The sequence below is a fragment of the Gadus morhua genome, chromosome 19, assembly GCF_902167405.1.
Source record: "Gadus morhua chromosome 19, gadMor3.0, whole genome shotgun sequence".
Lineage (NCBI taxonomy): Eukaryota > Metazoa > Chordata > Actinopteri > Gadiformes > Gadidae > Gadus > Gadus morhua.
The window spans coordinates 13,068,258-13,087,969 of record NC_044066.1 but is presented as its reverse complement, the minus strand read 5'-3'; the positions used below and the strand labels follow the sequence as shown (position 1 = coordinate 13,087,969).

Genomic DNA, 19,712 nt, shown 5'->3' with positions numbered 1-19,712 from the left:
ATCCGAGGAACGTGACCAACTTAACTCATGATGATGGATCACTTTTGAGACAGGGGAGGTTTCAGTTTAGTTTTTATTTACACGTGGAAGAGCGCGGATTGGAAGTGGTTCTGAGTCTATTGTATGGAGGAACGATACGATTATGTAGAGAGGAGCTGCTGTGGACAGATCCAAAACAAACCAGTTTCAGTCCAACTCGGACAATGAGTACAGAATGCATTTTAACCAGCGACTCATCACAGACACAGAAAGCATCTTCAGTCACTGTTGTAACATGTTACTACAGTCTGCCCAAAGTGTACCAGATCCTTATTTTAGATTTGAATGGTATCGCTGAGAACCATTAGGCCTCATCAGAAGCAGGCTCACACGTTTATTTTCATCCCTAAGAAAGTACAATGTAAATAAACACATAATCATAGGCTCCGCCCACGGAACATCCTTATAAGGCCAACAGCAATGAGAGATAGAGAGAGAGAGAGAGAGAGAGAGAGAGAGAGAAAGAGAGAGAGAGAGAGAGAGAGAGAGAGAGAGAGAGAGAGAGAGAGAGAGAGAGAGAGAGAGAGAGAGAGAGTGAGAGAGACACACACAAACACATACATAACGAGGGCTGCTCTCATTAGTGGTTGAGGGGAAACTGCTCCCCTGACCACTTCCAGCAGAACCGGTTCAAACTAAGCCCGCTGATGACCTCACAACTGTCACTGCTGGGCTCGTCAATCTCCCTGGACGACCAACACCTGATACCAAAATAGTGGTCTTGGCAGCAGAGGATGGAGAGCTGGCATTTACGACCGGTCTATTTACCGGCCGGGATCTGATCTGAGAGCAGGAAGTATTCACCCGGCGCTATCTCACAACACCGGCCGGTGTGGGAGGTTTGATTGTGCATTAAATGTCTGTCACGCAGTAATTTCTCTAGTAGTATAAGGGACATGAGTACCACAAATTGTTCCAAATTCGTCTTGTGTTCCAGCTATGGACGGCCTTACTAACTTATGTGGTGTACACCTGCTGATTTTGATCAATACCTAGGGTTGGGGAACAGCAAAAGCCATACGTGACTGAATTGAATGAATGAATGTGTTTATTCATTTTCCTGAGGTAGACCTACATCATAACCTAGGCGGACATGGAGGTGTGCTATTCTGGGCTCTCATTACCCAACCGTTAGAGTTACAGCAGTGCTCTCTCGGGAAGCACAGTAAATACTTATCGGGTCAGGTGACTTTGTTTATAAAAAACACATGATGGAAGTGGCGGTACAGCGTTGGCGCTTCCTGCAACATATATACAATTCCACACTATTTTGGTGGCAGGTCAACAACATCAGTGCAGAGCACATTTTGACCGCACTATTAGTCGAGCTGAGGCTAGACTGGACCGTACGCCTGCAGCTTTCCTCACACCGCAGTCCTCTTATAGTCCAGAAGAAGACGATGTAAACACTCGGAATTAGCGAAAGTAAAGCACGCCAACGCGATGTGACGCGTCTCGCCTGTGTGCGTGTTTTTGTGCGTGTGTGTGTGTGTGTGTGATATTTTGGTCCGGCCTGTAGGCGGTGCTGTAGGAGTGGAGGAATGCCCGACCGCAGGTGGCCTTTGGCCCGGGTGTCTGGCCCCACTGCCCTTGAGGACCGTCTCATCCCCCCGTCGGTCCGGGTCCAGTGTGCGACAGCCCGCAGCCCGCAGCCTCCCACTCGGGGAGATGATGAGTCTGGAGTCGCTTTTAAAAGATGTTCTTCCTGAAGTGCACTGAGGAGATCGACGGACCTATGATTGCTTCCGGCCGGCGAGTGGGCGTGTGGGCGGACCGAGCCGGACCATATCATAGTCATTACGGGCCGGCCTTCATCCGCCCTGCCAGGTCCGAAGCGGACCTGTGGGTCCCCTGAGAGGACTGGTGCTGCCCCCTGGTGGGTCCCGGGGGTCAGGACCCACCAGGGGGAAGCACATTCCTCGCTTATTGCACTTATGGCTAAATTTGGGCTAGTCTCTACAATTCAAGAGTTTTATGACCATGTTTATTTAATAGTAATATCATATAACATATATGTAATCTAATAGGATAATAGTAACGAGGCCTAAAATAAAAATTCTGACTGGTTAGCCCCCGGGTCCAAATCAGCAGATTCGGTACGATTACATATAAGCCCTGTTGGTATAATAAACGCATATATATTAAGTCAAATAATTATATTTGAGTTGTGTTGTTATTTATATTAGAATGTGTTTCATGTATGAGTTAAAAATTATGTAAAATCTATAATTTCTTTGTTAATATATTGTAACGAATCGGCCGCTGCTGTCTTCAGATTGTCAACAAGACGCGAAGTTCGGGCGGGCGGATTGAAAACCGAGGACGACGTTACAGTTAGAAAACTTCATTAAACTTACCAGTTTGCCTCACTAAACGTGATTTTATCTATTAACATTAAATATGTTACCCTATAGCTGTCCTTATATTACCTAATGTTAACACATTAACGGGATATGTGCTGTCTAAGAAGCTAAACGTGTCGCTAAAGAATCCACGTTAGATAGTGTAACTCGAGCGTGTTACCAACTATGGATCGGCCTGCAAGGTAAACCAATAACGATATATCTGGAATGTCATATGTATGATATATAAAGGATTATTCACCGATGTTATGCTCTTTCTCGCTGGACAGGAAGTCGAAGGTTATCAACTACTGCGACCTGGATGACGGTAAATGAACGTGTGTGTGTGTGTGTGTGTGTGTGTGTGTGTGTGTGTGTGTGTGTGTGTGTGTGTGTGTGTGTGTGTGTGTGTGTGTGTGTGTGTGTGTGTGTGTGTTCGACTCACCTCATGTGTCTGTTTTCTCAGATGAGGACTTTGCAAGTTCAAAGCCGCCTGCCAGCAAGAAACCAAGAGAGGAAATTAAACCGGTGCTCAAGAAACCCTTGAGCAAGTCCTCCAGTCAGGATTTACATCCACAACCCTCAGCCAACCACAGTGACAGGTAGGAAGATGTTAATACACCCATATTGTTGTTAGGCCCCCATGTCAACACTGATCAACTACAAGGATAGCTTTGGTCACCGTGAAGAAGTTTATCATGATGGTGATGTGGATAATTGTTGTGAAATTTATTTGGAAACGTCAACATATATTTGCCATACTGAAACACAAAAATAGATGTTGTCTACTTCAGCCATAAGTACATACTGTTCTACAATAATAACTACTGGTTGGTGATAAGCTGAGAGGATGATGTTGTTGTTAGTCGGCTGTAACCCAACCTGCCCCTGTGTTCAGTGTGATATCCTCTCGTCTCTGCTGTTTCTCCTACAGGAAGCCGCCGGATCAGAAGCTGTATGAGCGAGACCTGGAGGCAGCACTCACCCTGTCTCTGCTCCACGGTACCAAAGACTGCCATGTGGACCTGTCCCCCACCACGAGTCTGACCCCCACCCTCCACACAGAGCAGTACCCCACCATGGGTCTGTCCCCCACCGCAGACTTGTCCCCCACCGCAGGTGTGTCGGTGGTTTACCAGCGTGTAATGGGTTGGAAGGAACCAGGTTTCACTTAATGAATACACAACACATAAAGACAAGTAGCGTGTTGTGATGATGGGAGAAAGGACCCAGCCTCAGGTCCTGGGGGGCGACCCTTGGTCCAAGATACTAAAGATCATTGCTGAGTGCCGGAAATCCCTCTAGATTAAACCTTCCCTCAGATTAAGCCTTCCCTACGATTAAACCTTCCCTCAGAGCCAGCCTTCCCTTAGAATAAGGCTCCCCTCAGATTAAACCTTCCCTCAGATTTAGCCGTTCCTCAGATTAAGATTTCCTTAGATTAAGCCTTCCCTCAGATATAGCCATCCCTCTATCTATCACTAATGCATACGTTAAGGACCACAGTTGATGCAATAATATCTACATTGCATCAATTGAGCAATATTGGAACGGACCAATGGTAGTTAGACACATTGTTATCGACCTGAAGTAGTTAAACTTTTGCCTTTTTTATCAATGTATTTTCCTTCAGAAGCTGAGGATGGACGACGAGGAGAGGAGAGAGAAGATCCTTCCCCTCTGCTGTTCTCTAACTGCAGCGTAAACGGAAACCTGATGGGTAATCAGACTTTATGTAGTCCGCATTCTACGGCCTCATCCAGCAGGCTGCACCCTGGGCTATTACTGAGAGTTGTCTCCATGTTGTGTTAGAACCGTCTCCATGTTGTTTTTGTGTTAAAACTGTCTCCATGTTGTGTGTAATAACTGTCTCCATGTTGATGTGTGTTATAACCGTCTCCATGTTGTTGTGTTATAATCGTCTCCATGTTGTGTGTTATAACTGAAGGTTTGGACAACATCCTGGCAGAGCGAGGGTCTTCCAAGGTCAAGTCCTCCCCCAGGACCGGTGAGCCCCCACGGGGTCAGACTCACAACCCAGACCAGGACCCAGACGAGGACTACAAGCCCAGACTCACACCAGGTGGCCCCCCGTCAGCGCTCTGTTTTTCGGTGTTGTCATACACGACACCCAATTATCTTTGATTCTAATTTTTCCCGAATGGGTTTTCAGAATCGGAAAGTGACGACAACTCGAGCGGAGTGGCGGAGAGTGAGGATGAGGAGTTCACCGTGAGGAAGGTCATCAAGAAAAGCAAGAAGGAGACCAAGAAGATGGAGAAGAAGACGAAGACTCCTCCTCCTCGTCCTCCTCCCCAGACCTCCTCTAAGAGGGACAAGCTGACCTCCAAAGCAGCTAAAGCCAAACCACCAGCGACAGGTACCATACTATCTATGGATTTATTCACTCACTGAATTGTGTTTATCGTTCAGTAAAGAGCAGGTAGGGGTTAATTCTAACTGTTTTAAAATGTCCTGACAGCTTCCACACCAGTCAGGGCCGCCGCCTCCACGCCCCTCAGAACCCCTCCCTCGGTCAATCAGGGGTCAGGATCCAGAAGGCCGCCGCCCCCCTCTGCCGCCACTCCTCCCTGTGTGCCTGCTGCCAGCCCAGCAGGGGGCAGCAGAGTCTCCAAGTGGAATCCTCCAGGTAAGATGACCTCAGAACAGAGCATTTACCTTTGATCCTCGATGGTGGGAGAGGCCGAGGCTGTAAACTAACACTAAACAATAGAACTTACTTTACATTTCAATGAGTCATTTTTATTCAAGGGTTTATGATCTATGTGGGGTATGAATTAGATATGTATGTATTCAATATACATAATATCATTTAATAGGATTATGAAACCCACTTATTGAAATCGGTTAAGAATGTAAAAGTTCTAGTTCTATAAAGTTAAGTTATATAAACTGGGTTTACAGGCCAGTCGTCCAATGAGGCAGCGATACTGACCTAGCCAAGCAATGGGTCTCAGAGGTCCATGCTGGCCTCTATACATATATCTGTTAGGACCTTGGGAGGCATGATCGTAAAGACCTAGTCATAGCAATGAAACTGAAAGGATCAGTACACTTTGAGGAAATTCACATGCTCATTGATATTTATGTCATTCATTCTCTTTTCTACTTCTGCAAAGTTTGGTCAGAAGGGGAAAAGATATTTCTATACGTTTTGACAATTGTAATAATGCTAGTTGGCACATTATCGATCTCTGGCATGATTGTATTTTTTCATAGCAATCTGCACCGATGATTAACTAATTATTAACCATGATGTTGACATCAGAATGACAACGGATGTTCTAGGAATAGAAAGTAAAGGACGTACTATCAAATACAACCAAACAATTCTCGATTGACAGAACATTAAAACGATTTAAATAAAGAAGGGACAGGTGATGATGCAGAAGGGAAACGGCAGGTCAGAGGTTTGGGAGCAGTTCACTGATTGGTCAATACTGTGGCTCCTCCTCCAGGTCAGCTGGGCAGCAGCCCCTCCCCCTCCCAGGGCTCTGCGCTGAGGTCCCCCGCTGGGGGGGGGCTGAGACTGGGGCTGTCCCGCAGGGTCCGGGTCAAACCCCTGCACCCCAGTGTGGCCAGTCACTGACACACACACACACACACACACACACACACACACACACACACACACACACACACACACACACACACACACACACACACACACACACACACACACACACACACACACACACCTCTAAGTCCTCCTCTTCCTTGTCTGTTAATGACTTTTGTAAAATGTTAAATCTTATTAGAATTGACCTCTCGTTCTGCTCATTTCGTTTTTATTATTAAATATTTCCATCAAAGTATACAATTGTTTGTTCATTTTATTGGGGTCAGAAATTCGTATCCAGTAATTTGATGTATGACTAGATGAAGAATTATATGAGAATGAGTCACACATTAAGATTAAATAGGTATGTGCCTGGGGCCCTCTAATTCAACCTGATCATGTGCCTTCAGGTTTATTTTTTCCATATTTCCATTTATCTTTATATCTATATATATATATATGTACATCTGTACAGATATAGATATATCAATATAGATTGATGGATGGATATTGGATCTGGATATATGTGATGCAGAATCAGCTGAGGGGCCTTGTGTTTGGCTGGGGGGAGGGCAACGTTTAGGTTAATTCTATGAATTTTCACAAGTTGTAAAACCGAGTCAGTAGTGACTCGGCTAAAAACATTAAAAACATTTCGGAAACAGTTGTTTTTGTGAGATTATTTTGATCATCCAGTGGCCCTGAACGGCATGGTGTACGTGCATATGCACTGTTCGTTTGAGGAAGAACTTCCCTGACCGTTTCAAGTGATTGGGTCGCTTCTCATTCACCACGTGACGGCTGACGGCCTGACGCTCACCACAGAGGAGACTTCTCGGTCTGAGGATTGACCTCAGAGGCACTATGATGAGGGCTTCTGGTTAAGAGGGCACTGCTAATGTGTCTCAAGTCGTGACTCTAGCCTTATCGGTGTCTCTAGTCGGGAATCGAACCTTTTCCGTGTCTCCGCCCGGCCTCGAACCCTCCCCGCAATGTTCTGGTTCCAGAGTGGGATGGTGTTCCTTCCCGCCCTGCTGGTCATCTGGTCTTCGAGCAACTTCATCGTTTCATACGTCGTCGCGATTTACCGAAACGACGTGGACGTTGTGTTTCCTTACATCAGGTGAGCGGGCTGTGAATGTATGGTGGGCTCATGTGGGAGACCAAAGACTTCAGTAAACCTGTGGATATAACAGATCAATGTATAGGAGTTAATATTGTTTCAGGTAGTGTGATATGTGGAGACCGATGGTTTAATTTCATGCTTATTTATTGAACATAAATGAGTGAGTCGACTTCCTATTAACGGATTGAAGCTGGTTTCGTTTTCGCCGTTATTGGCTCCAGCCCAGATGTTCCCCGCACACTGTTGCTTCATGTTACAAAAACACTGATTTAACTTGCTGTATTGGGACTAGTTTACCATCACATTTTAAAAGTTTAAAACCCGGTTTAACTTCCAAACGTTTATTACCTAGTTTAATATCACAGATTTTATGATCAGTTTATCATGAAAACCCTGTTTATTATCACTGGTTTAATGCTCAGTCTTACATCAAGTTCTTCTCTGTTCTAAGTGATACCGGCGCAGAGCCCCCAGAGAGCTGCATCTTCGGCTTCATGACTTCCGTCACCGCGTTCCTAGGTAGGCCCTCGTTCATCCAAATGGACCACCATGGCGGCGGCCTGGGCCCCCTTTACGTTGACGTTCACCCAGGGAAAGGGGAGCTGACTCATGAGATATGCACTGACACTTCCCTAAAAAGGGAAAGAAAAATGAAACCAAGAGATGTGTGTGAAAGTGTTGACATGTGACGTTTGGCTCCTGCTTTTGAACCTCTGGTCCAGCAATCCTACTGTGTTATAGCAGAACCTCTGGTCCAGCAGTCCTACTGTGTTATAGCAGAACCTCTGATCCAGCAGTCCTACTGTGTTATAGCAGATCCTCTGGTCCAGCAGTCCTACTGGGTTGAAGCAGAACCTCTGATCCAGCAGTCCTACTGTGTTATAGCAGATCCTCTGGTCCAGCAGTCCTACTGGGTTACAGCAGAACCTCTGATCCAGCAGTCCTACTGTGTTATAGCAGATCCTCTGGTCCAGCAGTCCTACTGGGTTGAAGCAGAACCTCTGATCCAGCAGTCCTACTGTGTTATAGCAGATCTTCTGGTCCAGCAGTCCTACTGTGTTATAGCAGAACCTCTGGTCCAGCAGACCTAGTGGGTTACAGCAGAACTTCTTGGCGGAGACGTCAAAGAGCCCGGGTTAGAAACAAAAAACGACAAGGGGTGGACTTAAGCCCGTTTCCTGTTTGTTGTTGTTAAGGACTCATAGCATAACTCACACCTATATGCATGACTGGATGAAGATTTCAGAAGGTGATTTAAAAAAAAAAAAAAGAAGAAGTTTCTACAGTGGTCTACTCAGTGTTGATTTGAAACCTTTACAGACACTTTTTGAAAGTTTACTACAGCTTGCTGAGTTTGTGTTTATAGACCCCCTAGTGATCCCCTAGTCCAGGAACATGACTGGTGGAAAACAAGTGTGAAGCAAAAGACCGTGAACTGCCTGTTGTCCCAGACCTGAGCTGGGGTAGGGCGTCTTGCTCAAGGGTTAGGGCATCTTGCTCAGGATGCTTTCTGGGGGACAGGGGGCGTAGTTGCCCTCACCCCCCCGAGCGCTCCTCTCACCTCTTCAGAGTAATGTGACACTGCGTCTCCCCCCAGCCTCGGGGACCATGTACGCCCGCTACAAGTTCGTCCAGCGGCTGGGCGAGGACGTGGGCAGCGTGCGATCGCGGCTGAACCACGCGGCGCTGGGCCTGGGCCTGGTGTCCTGCCTGGGCATGTGCATTGTCGGGACCTTCCAGGTCGGTGCCTTCATCTCATACTCTTTCTATTTATACATGCAGCCACTCCCACCTGGAGTGTCGAAGAGCGCTGCCTTGCCCTAGGGCTGAATGTTGTTGTTGTTGTTGTTGTTGTTGTTGACCTCAGGAAACCATGGTGACCTGGGTCCACGACACCGGCGCCCTACTGTTCTTCGGGACAGGCGTGTTCTACGCCATCCTCCAGGCGGCCATCTCCTACCAGATGCGGCCGTATGGGTCGGCGCTGTGCGTGTGTCACACGCGCACCGCCTTCGCCGTCATCAGCCTGCTGGCCGTGCTGATTGGTATCCTTCAGGCTCCGCCCCCAGCGCTCCTTAAAGGAGAACCGCCCCTTATTTACAATATTAGCTCTGATTCAGAAGTACGTTGGAAAATCATGCAAAAAGTCAATTTGGACCAATAACGTAATTATCCCATATTCCCGTTCTCCATTGGTCTGATTTGGAAAATGACGTCATTGGTAAGAAAAACAACGTATTAGTTGTATTTTAATTAACATGAAAAGGATGAGGTGACACACATCAGAATAGATGTACAGTCTAAATATAAGCTGGACGTGTGCCTCTTATGAATTGAACACCCTTGCATGTGATGCCGTCTCACTGGTAGATAGAAGTTCTCCACGTAGTTACACACGCTGGCCAATAACACCACCGGTCTGAACCAGTTTCCTTTACCGAGGCACCAGCGGTCATCAGCGGAGGCTTGGTGAAAGGGACCAAACTGCACAGAAAACCCAGCGACGAGGTGCGTGTGTGTTTGTGTGTGTGTTTGTGTGTGTGTGTGTGATGGTGCTGATGGTGCTGATGGTGTTGTGGTTCTCTCCACCAGGACTACACCGTCCACCTGCTCAGCGCGGTGTGTGAGTGGATCGTTGCCTTCAGCTTCGTGTTGTTCTTCCTCACATATATCCCGGACTTCAAGGTAAGCTTCACACAAACCTACACACTGCTGGTTCCTCGAATGTGTTAGTCTACCCCCCCCCCCCCCCCCCCCCCCCCCTTCCCGCCCACCTGTCATCATGTTGACAGTGTGTTCTGGTTTTCTTTTTTGCAGCTGTTCGCCCTGAAAGTGAAGGCAGAGTTGGAGCAGAACTCTTGACCAGACTGGACTGTGTTTTTTTGACTTTTTTTTAAACACTGTTGTCTAGTATTTCTACCGTATCCGACACATTTCAATATTCTTGCATATCAATATTGTAAACCATCTATAGTTACCTACTGAGAACAAATGAATCAGCATCAATCGTAAATCAGTATATACAGTTTCTTCTAACTTTATTCAAAGTTACTTCTTTTTTTTTTATCTACTTCTGCTATTTCACTGAGAACCTATGCCTGTGTCTTTGTCTGTGTGTGTGTTAAACCACAAAGGGGAGGGGCTGTAAATGTTTACACTAAAGCTGGGCTGATCTTCTCTGTGCTGCGATTAGCGACTGTGTGACAGCGCTGTGTGTCCGCTGCTCATAAATACGAGAAGTCAGTCACACTGAAGTCCCATGAGAAACCACACGTGGGTGGTTTGAATTCCCTGTAGTTGTGTAATTATGTTATACCCCTTTGGGGGGGGAGAGGGAGATAACATAATTACACAACTACACAACTACTGCGGCCCCCAAACGGCCGCAGTCTGATGTACTGTGATGTTTAGAAACATCAGTCTGTATGTCTGGTCGTAGTATTGTATATTATGTATACCATGGAGAGAGAGAGAGAGAGAGAGATTATATCGTAAATGTCAGTTTCATATTGATAAAGATTTGATTCTTTCATATTATACCAGATGATAGAGGATGGGTCATTTTCTAAAATCATGCTGTATTCTTCTGTATTGTTCGACGTGTAAAATCTTTTTTATAAATGCTTGAGAAATAATAAAGTAGGACTGTCTTTATTATGCAAGAGTTTATTACGCACATTATGAATGTTAATATTTGTACACATAAAGGGCTTTCCAGTTATCTTGAAACCATCTTCCCACGACATGGAGGACGATTTATGAGAGCTGACATGAAGGGACTCACTGAAGCATCAGCGACTCCTATAAGCAAGTGGCTAGAGGACAGTTTATTTTAAAAAGGCATTGATATTATAAAATGACCACCAGTACAAAACAAACCGTGATCAGACATGTATGCAGCAGCAGCGGCACGGACTGGCTAAACGACCTGCAACAGACGCCGTCGCCGTTTGGTGTCCTCCAGCAGCTACTGTGTGCTTCCACGGCGATCAGACCAGAGGCCATCGCTGTCGGACCATGTGCCTCGGGACTTCCTCTCAGGCGCTGATGTCACTTCCTGTCCCGCTACGTGGTTTCTGCGGGGGTTCCCCACAGAGGAGCAGCGGGGGGAGTCAGTCGCTGAAGGAAGACTCGCTGCCCCCGCTGTCCTCGTCGTCCTCCTCGTCCCGGTCGCCCCCCGGACCCCCGCTGGGGCCCCGCCCTGCGTCAGGCACTGGGGCGTCTGGCGTGCTGTATCCATGGAAACAAGAGAGGACGCGGGTCAGGACATGCGGTCACAGCAGTGCAGTGTGTGTGTGACCAGCGTTGTATAGGTGTGATACATGATGGTTTGAGCTTTGAGAGGCGCTTACTCCAGTAGGCCGGGCTCAAGACCCTCCAGGACCATCTTGGCTTTGATGGCCATGACCGGGACCCCCTGGGAGAGGAACCAATACTTTAGGTTATGCATGGTGGGTCATACATGTTATATATGTTGGGTTATATAGCTAGAGCCAACTGTGTGACGCTGATAATCATTGAACTCGTTAACGTAGCAGAATCCATAATCCTGAGGGTCTAAGGGGAAGGTCATACCCCTTTTCACTCAGATTAAGATTTACAGGTCATCTGAGGTAAGGGGGGTGTTGCTGAGGGACACCTGGGTGCCTTGTGTGATGGGGGATCCGATAGTGGGAATGAGTGGGATGTGATACTGGGAATGAGTGGGATCTGGCCCCTCACCACTTGGACCATCTTTAGGTAGCGGGCGTAGCGGGGGTCTCTGGCCACCGTCACCACATTGTCCGCCACCGGGTCAGGCTTGGTTCCTGGGGCAGCGACGGGCCCGCTCACCTAACCGAGGGGGGGTGGGGGGGGGGGGGTTAACGTCAGTTACAGGTTCAACTGACTTCCATATGAGTACATTGGTGGAAAGTATCCCACTTTAATTTGTATATATATATATATATATATATATATGTTAATGCGTAAATGTTACATAATATACCTTTTGAATAGGGACTGGATTTACCTGCGGTGGTGGCAGTGACGTCACTGCGGCCGGGACACCGGGCTGCAGGTTCTGATTGGCTGTCAGTCCGTTCGTCTCGGCGGCGGCGGCCGGTCGCTGGCTGATTGAGTCGATGGTGACATCATCCAACCCGGGGATGGAGGAGAGCTACACGGCGTGAAAACAGAAGGTCAACAGGCAGACCAGCCACATCATCACGTCTCTGAAAACAGTCCCACCTAAAGCGCAGTACAACTGCGTCACGGATCAACACACCTTGGCCTCAAGAATGCTGAGGGTCGTTTCAATCTGCTGTATCCTTAGAGAGTTGTTGGAGAGTTTCTGTGGAAAGCACATTTAAGCAGTAAGACATGGCCTCCACTGGCTGTGTGATGAGACTCTCCCCCCCTGGGGGCTGGTGACCGGGGCCTACCTCCTCACACACTGTGGAGAAGCGGTTGAGGAACCGCACCGTGTGGACGACAAACTGGTTGAGGTGCGCCACCACTCGCCGCTGCTGGATGGCGGGGACCTGAGGAGCACAATAACGTTCACTAACCATCAGCTCTCTACCTGAGGAGCACAATAACGTTCACTAACCATCAGTTCTCTACCTGAGGAGCACAATAACGTTCACTAACCATCAGCTCTCTACCTGAGGTGCACCAGAATAACGTTCACTTACCATCAGCTCTCTACCTGAGGTTCACCACAATAACGTTAATTAACGAGAGCTGTCTACTTGAGGAGCACCAAAATACCGTTCATTAACGAAAGCTCTCTACGTGTGGCTTATAACCGGATGTGCTCTTATCAATCATTATGTTGTAATGTCAGAAGTTGTCTGGAACCCAATGCTGGAAAGGCTTTGTATTTATGTATATGAACGTTAAGCCTGTTAACCTTCCTTGTATTTAGATATTACTGTTAACCCCACCTTGGTGAGGTCCACTCCCGACCCCACTATCGGCAGCCCGTCCTCGTCCATCGCGGGTTTCGGAACGGAAACTCAATGACGGGAAATCTGATCTAGACGTCAACAAGATCAGAAACTATTTGGACGTTAGTGAGATGTGTCATGTGTGTCTGTCACATGACACACAATGGGTCAGTAATGTCACATCCGCCTTCGCCGCTCTGGACTTCCGCCGCTCCGGGGACTTTTGCTTTGAAGTTACAGTGACAACACGATGGATGTCAGGGAAAGGGACTACAATTAAATTAAAGTTTTTCCTGGTAAAAAATGTATCAACCGAAAATCATTTCTGATTTGGTGAATGTATTAGGTTATCGTTCTATGGTTCAGTTTTAGATACGAAATACATATATTTAGCTTCGTGTTTAGTTTTCTTATTATGAATATTGTTACCTGTACCTTATATTCCTTCCTTTACGTTGATCAAATTACATAAACGGATGTAGTCATGTTTCTTGTTACCAACGTCCACCGGGTTTCCTCTTTATCATTCAATAATCCTGGTTTATTTAAGGTTTTTAGCCCCCATGTTCTGACTGCGGCTGCGTTCTGCATACCGGAAGCGGCGACGTGAAGCTTTACTTTGAAAATAGGAAATGCGGAAGAAAAGTTGAGGAATCCGCTGCTTGCGTCGAAAGCGCGCAGGAAAGAAACCAAGATATATAACAATAATATCACATTGTTTTAATTATACAGTTCGAACTGGACTTCTGCAGCAATGGAGGCGAATGCATCCGCAGAAAACGCCAACGGTTGGTCGGTTTAAAACATGAATGAACCTTAATGTGTTTAGTGTTTCAGCATCAGAAGGAACAGGCCATTAGTTTAGTTTTGTTCAGGAACATCTTTAGGAACATTATCCCACAAGGTCCTGTATAAGGTACAGCTCTAAGGGAGGTATCTGTGTGGGTTTCCTGGACTGGTACTGGGTTGAGGGAACTGGTTAGTGGGTAGTGGGTACTAGGTACTAGTTTGTGGGTACTGGGTAGTGGGAAGGGGTTACTGGGTAGAGAGTACTTGGTAGGTAGGTGGTATTGGTTAGTGGGTACTGGGTACTAGGTAGTGGGTAGTTGGTACTAGGTTACGAGTATATTTTTAGGACAGGACATCGATTTAATGACAGCTCTGTGCGTCGTTGTTGTGTCAAGTACCTCCTGTAACATCCCTACCTTATGTCCCCCTAACCCCATATCCTCCTACCCCTTCCCCCCTCCAGGCCTCCCCCTGTCCTGTCTCCGTCTCATCGTCCCACCGCTGCGGCTGCTGTCGGCCGCATTGTGGCAGGTGGCGAAGCGGAGGGAGGTTCTGAGTTATGACAAGCTCCAGGACTTTGTGTTCATGGTGACTGAAGCTTTCCCCGGCCTCCTCACGCAGAGACAGAGAGCCCAGCTGCTCCTGGGGCTCAGAGCCAGGGTAAGGTTAAGGTGAAGGACAAGATTAAGTTTATTCTGAGGTTTAGTGCCAGGGTAAGGTTAAGGTTAAAGGGGACCTATTATGCTTTTTCGACTTTTATGACCTATAAACGTTGTTATAATGATTGATAGTCATGTTTAACCATACTTAAGTGTCAAATAATGACGTACATTCATTTCAACGTATTCCCTGCTGACAGTCTGGGGTGGCTGTGCAGAGCGCTAAACCCTCGGGACAACAGATGAGAGGAAGAGTTTCCCGAAAATCTACATCGTTTTTTGTGATGTGATTCGTGTCAGGTTGCGCTATAGGAGTCAATAATAAGAAATTAAGACCAGAAAAGTAGTATAATAGGTCCTCTTTAAGGTTCAGGTAAAGGTTATTCTGTGGGCTATGACTGTCTGTGTTCCAGCTGATCCTGGGGCTGTGTAAGGGCTCGGTCCGTTCCTTACATCCTTCAGTGACTGTTTCTGTTCCAGCTGATTCTGGAGCTGTGTAAGGGCTCGGTCCGAGGGGCTGTGGACCTGCAGGCCGTCCAGAACCACCTGGAGAGGCTTCCGGTCTCCTCTGCCCACGAGGTGAGCACTCAACCAGCCCTGGGAAAGCCTTTCTTCAGAACAGCTTGGATGAAATGGATCAATACGATGGGAGGGATTGTAATTGTGCTAATCATCAGTTCATCGTTTTAGTAAGTTATGAATTCATTTGTGTAATTTGCTGCTTTTACACTTTGGATATGAAATGTTTAGTTGCTTGTTTGCTTCAGCTCATTATTCAAAGTCACGGCTAACCCTAAAAAACGGACTCACTTTGATAGCTTGTTATCAAGGTGTTTGTCGTCATTCATGACGTTAACTAAACTCTATGATTCTGAGAAAGAGATGATAAAATGGACACCAGGACTGGTGAATATTATTCCTCCATTGTTTCATGGACCCTCTCCTCTCCTCTCCTCCTCTCCTCCTCTCCTCTCCTCCTCTCCTCCTCTCCTCCTCTCCTCCTCTCCTCTCCCCTCTCAGCCCCGGGACGCCGACCTGGAGAGGACCGAGTCCATGTTCATCTCACTGGTTCAGAGTCTGCTGAAAGACCCGACGGAGAGGGCCTACTTCTTCCAGGTCTGGTCAACTAGCCCTCCTCTGGACCCATGATGTTCATCACATCAGTGCTGGTTTAGTCTAGTACAAAAAGCAGTATTTTCAGTACATTCTGTTGTTGCCAACTAGAGTTTAGAGGTTATATAGGTTATATATCAAGAAGTGGTAACTTTTGACTTCCTTTACACAAAATCAGTGATTGTTCAGTAGTAAGTAGCTACTTACTACAGTGGTAGTAAGCAAACTTAAGTTCCTTCATGAGCTTCACAGTCTTTCTCTGAGACATGGTCTTTATCCAAACGTTGACCTGCTCTGTCCTCACAGGAGGTGTTTCCGGTCGAGTACGGGCCGAGTTACGACGGCGCGTTGCATATCCTGCTGTGGGAACTGCTGTCCAAGCTGGAGAAGGTCTTTACGGTCCCGGACCTCAAACAGGTGAACCAACGCGGTGGTCTGGGGTCTGGGGGGTTCTGGGGGGATGTTCGGGGGTCTGGGGGGTTGTTTGGGGGTCTTGGGGCCGCGGTGGACCATCATGTCAGAACAATATTATTTGGTCACACTTGTAAGATGAACGTGGGCGCGGGGATTGTGTCTCACCCGACTTCTTTGGTTTCCAGACGGCGGCTTGGCTGAACTCTGACCTCTGTGCAGCTGACGACTGTCTGCCGACCATGGGCAGCGACCTGAGCCAAATCCACCAGCACCACAAGAACCTTGGCCTCCTTAAGACGCAGTGTAAGCCCCTCCCCCTCACCCATGTGGAAACTAAATAAAACACACACTTACAACCCCCCCCCCCCCCCCCCAATCCCAGGGTCTCAACTGAAAGGAGCCGAAGGTGACAGGTGTGGATCATTATCTTGTATTTGTGTGTAGTTGTATTCATTGTCTTGCATCGCGGCTCTAGGCGGCCCGTCGTCGGCCATCGGGGGCTGCATCCTGTCCGCGATGTCCATCCCTCCGTCCCAGAAGGTGTGCAAAGCGCCCTCTGTGGGCCTGGAGGCCATACACAACTACGCCCACCTGGTGAACCCCCTGGCCTTCGTGGAGGCGGAGCAGTACAGCATGGTGACCGTGTACGAGGTGGAGGTGGAGCTGGGGGCGACGGAGGTCAGCGGAGACCTGGTGGACACCTCCGAGGAGATCTGTCTCCAAACGGAGGACCTATCCGCGGTGGTGAGCGAACACGATGAGGAAGTGGTCGAGGTGGAGGAGGAGGAGGCGAGGATGGACGGAGAAAAGGTGGAGGAAGGAGAAGGGGGAGATGTAGCCACAGCGCTGGAAACGCTGACCATGATTTTTGTACAAAAGGACGAGATGCTGCAGGGCAAAAATGAACCCGAAATCAACTTGAATGCCCTTCCTGTAACTGAGGCAGAGGAGGCTGTGACAATGGAAGAAGGAAGCGAGTGTTGTGCCGAGCCGATCCATCTCCAAGAAGAGCAGGGGTCGCTTGATGCCCACATGCTGCCGGGAGGATCTGACAGCCCTGGATCTTCTGAGTCCATCAGAGGTGAACTGGGATCAGCGAACGAGTTGACTTGTCCCGGCGAGGGAGGCTGTGGGTCGACGGCCAAGGAGGAGCCGCTCTCTGAACCCCCACCCTCCCTGGGGGTTGGGGACAGGTCGTCCTGCCACCTCCACATCGAGACTCTGACCAGTGGGCAGCAGGTTTTACAGCTGCACAACTCCTCACAGCAGATAATGTAAGAACACTCATTCTACTCAGACCGCATGGAAGTACACTTTGACAGATATGATATGGCGGTGGTTAGCATAGTGTGGCTAAGGGTGTTGAGCTCCGACCAGAAAGGTGCTGGTTCAATCAAATGGGTCAGCTGTAGAGACCAGAATGTAACGTATGCTTTCTCTACCAGGAAAAAAGTGGATGCTTCTATTGCACCGTCTGTGATCGCCATCAAAGGCCTCAACACGGGTAAGCACACATCTCCCCCTACCTGGCCTCCTCCCCCCCTACCTTACCATCTCCCCTCCTACCTGGACGTATCCCCCCCACCATCTCCCCCTACCTTCCCCCCCCTACCCTCCACTACCTGGCCACGCCCCCTCCCCCCCATTCTCCCCTACCTAGCCCCTTTTAAGATCTCAGTGAGGTCCCCTTGTTTGTTCCTCTCCCGTCCTTGCGTTTCCTAGACGACTCTGGGGAGCAGGTGTCCATCATCTTCACCTGTCCCCAGTGTCCGTTCCACCACCGGGAAGGGGGGGCCGAGGAGGAGGCGGAGGAGGAGGAGAACGCTCCGCCCCACATCCACATGCAGTCCGTCCCGGCCGAGGAGTTCCGAGCGCTGATGGCGGCGAAGAGCGACGGAGCCGAGTTCGTCCCCACGCCCGGCGCCACCGACCAGATCTTCACCTCCATCAAGGTCCTCCCTCAGGGCAACGCGGAGACGGCCCGGAAGGAGGCCAAGCCCGACCGGCCGGGGGACGACGACCCCCCCGACGACGGCGCCGACGACGACCCCTCCCCGGCCGGGGGCCGCCGCAAGGCGCTGACCTGCGGCACGTGCGGCCGGACGTTCACGCGCACGGCGGACGTGCGGCGGCACCAGCTCACGCACACGGGCGAGCGGCCGTTCCGCTGCTCGCAGTGCGAGCGCACCTTCCAGCACTCGTGGGACCTGGCCAAGCACGAGGCGCGGCACCACGGCGCCGCCGTGGCCTTCGCCTGCACGGCCTGCGGCTGCTCCTTCGGCAACCTGCGCCGCCTCACGGCCCACCACCGGGAGGCGCACGCTGGCCAGTCCCGCCTGCCCCAGATCTGCTCCATCTGCGGCCGCAGCTTCGCCGCCGCCGCCGAGCTCCTGGAGCACCGGCGTAGCCACGGCGACCGGCAGCGCTACCCGTGCCGGCAGTGCGGCGACACCTTCGACACCATGCTGGCGCGCTCGCAGCACCGCCAGAGCCACCACGCCAAGCGGCACTTCAAGTGCCCGCACTGCGACAAGACGTACACGCGGCGCTCGGACGTGAAGCGCCACCAGGCCACGCACACGGGCGACCGGCCGCACCAGTGCTCCCAGTGCGGCAAGCGCTTCTCGCTGCGCTTCATGCTGGCCAAGCACCTGACGGTGCACACGGGCCAGCGGCCCTTCCAGTGCGCCCACTGCCCCAAGCGCTTCACGCTGGTCTCCATCCTGACGCGGCACGAGCGCATGCACACGGGCGAGAAGCCCTTCCTGTGCTCGCACTGCGGCAAGGGCTTCCTGTCGCAGGGCGAGCTGTCCAAGCACCAGCGCTCGCACGCCGACGACAAGCCCTACGCGTGCATCCAGTGCGACAAGCGCTTCAAGAGCAAGCGGTCGCAGCGCGAGCACGTGCTGTCGCACACGGGCGCGCGGCCCTACCTGTGCACGCACTGCGGCAAGGGCTTCACCAAGCTGTACGCGCTGACGCGCCACAACCTCATCCACACCGGCGAGCGGCCCTTCCCCTGCGCCCACTGCGGCAAGGCCTTCCTCACGCTGGGCGAGGCGCGGCTGCACCAGCGCATCCACACGGGCGAGCGGCCGTACGCCTGCGGCGTGTGCCACCTCAAGTTCAAGAGCTCGTCGGAGCTGGGCCGCCACAAGCGCAGCCACGCCGGCGCCAAGGCCTGGAGGCTGAGCTGCGAGCAGTGCGGGAAGAGCTTCTCCTCGCAGGGCCGGCTGACCAAACACATGGACGGGCACGCGGCCGGCCTGCAGGGGGCGCCGTCGCAGGGGTCCCCGTCGGCAGACTGCGGCCAGCAGGGGGCGCCGTCGGCAGACTGAGGCCACTAGGGGGCGCTGTGTCCAGCGTCTCCCTCTCTTTCTAAACGGTGTGATGCGACTACTGTTGACATGTTACGGCAAACAGATGATGTTAAAGTTCAAATTATTGCCTTGTTGGTCAAATGGACCGGTGATTAACTGATGATTGACCGGACCTCGGTAAGCTGCTGCATGACGCCAGGGGGGCAACGTTAGATCTGATCCGTCTGATTTGTTTTTGTTCGATTTGTATTATTTTTGTAGCACTACATATAGCCCCCTAGGAAGGTGGGTGTTTGAACATCCTCCGAGGTGAAACCTGTCTTGGTAATTCTAATTACTAACTGTACATTAAAAAGTATTTTTTGCTCAATTTAAAGGTTTAGTGTCTGAAGTCTAGGAC

General features: G+C 49.8%; 4 protein-coding genes across 8 annotated transcripts; 3 read left to right on the top strand and 1 right to left on the bottom strand.

The window, feature by feature from the left end:
* The first annotated feature begins 2,303 nt into the window (after positions 1-2,303).
* Positions 2,304-6,625, top strand: rad51ap1 (RAD51 associated protein 1). 4 transcript variants are annotated; one of them, XM_030342156.1, is made up of 9 exons: positions 2,304-2,584; positions 2,672-2,709; positions 2,848-2,983; positions 3,316-3,383; positions 4,018-4,101; positions 4,330-4,464; positions 4,555-4,761; positions 4,864-5,031; positions 5,861-6,625. In XM_030342156.1, exons 1-9 carry the CDS (start codon positions 2,568-2,570, stop codon positions 5,989-5,991), a joined length of 984 nt encoding a protein of 327 aa, XP_030198016.1. In that variant the 5' UTR covers positions 2,304-2,567; the 3' UTR covers positions 5,992-6,625. The 4 variants fall into 4 exon arrangements, with proteins under 4 accessions (XP_030198016.1, XP_030198015.1, XP_030198014.1 ...); XM_030342155.1 differs by having other exon boundaries at positions 4,015-4,101; XM_030342154.1 differs by having other exon boundaries at positions 3,316-3,500.
* A 120-nt stretch (positions 6,626-6,745) lies between these two features.
* On the top strand, positions 6,746-10,742 carry dram1 (DNA-damage regulated autophagy modulator 1). Its single transcript, XM_030342166.1, has 7 exons — positions 6,746-7,084; positions 7,539-7,606; positions 8,685-8,827; positions 8,955-9,132; positions 9,537-9,595; positions 9,680-9,772; positions 9,905-10,742. The coding sequence occupies exons 1-7, from the start codon at positions 6,954-6,956 to the stop codon at positions 9,947-9,949; spliced, it is 717 nt and encodes a 238-aa protein (XP_030198026.1). The 5' UTR covers positions 6,746-6,953; the 3' UTR covers positions 9,950-10,742.
* Positions 10,734-13,613, bottom strand: washc3 (WASH complex subunit 3). Its single transcript, XM_030342168.1, has 8 exons — positions 13,453-13,613; positions 13,015-13,129; positions 12,511-12,609; positions 12,354-12,419; positions 12,099-12,245; positions 11,810-11,920; positions 11,440-11,504; positions 10,734-11,317 (listed from the first exon to the last, which is right to left on the bottom strand). Exons 2-8 carry the CDS (start codon positions 13,063-13,065, stop codon positions 11,200-11,202), a joined length of 657 nt encoding a protein of 218 aa, XP_030198028.1. The 5' UTR covers positions 13,066-13,129; positions 13,453-13,613; the 3' UTR covers positions 10,734-11,199.
* On the top strand, positions 13,611-19,682 carry LOC115532356 (zinc finger protein 646). Of its 2 annotated transcripts, XM_030342109.1 has the most exons (10): positions 13,611-13,805; positions 14,270-14,466; positions 14,946-15,044; positions 15,486-15,581; positions 15,885-15,995; positions 16,178-16,295; positions 16,468-16,736; positions 16,872-17,266; positions 17,438-17,496; positions 17,715-19,682. In XM_030342109.1, the coding sequence occupies exons 1-10, from the start codon at positions 13,772-13,774 to the stop codon at positions 19,328-19,330; spliced, it is 2,994 nt and encodes a 997-aa protein (XP_030197969.1). In that variant the 5' UTR covers positions 13,611-13,771; the 3' UTR covers positions 19,331-19,682. The 2 variants fall into 2 exon arrangements, with proteins under 2 accessions (XP_030197969.1, XP_030197968.1); XM_030342108.1 differs by having other exon boundaries at positions 16,468-17,266.
* Positions 19,683-19,712: the final 30 nt, after the last annotated feature.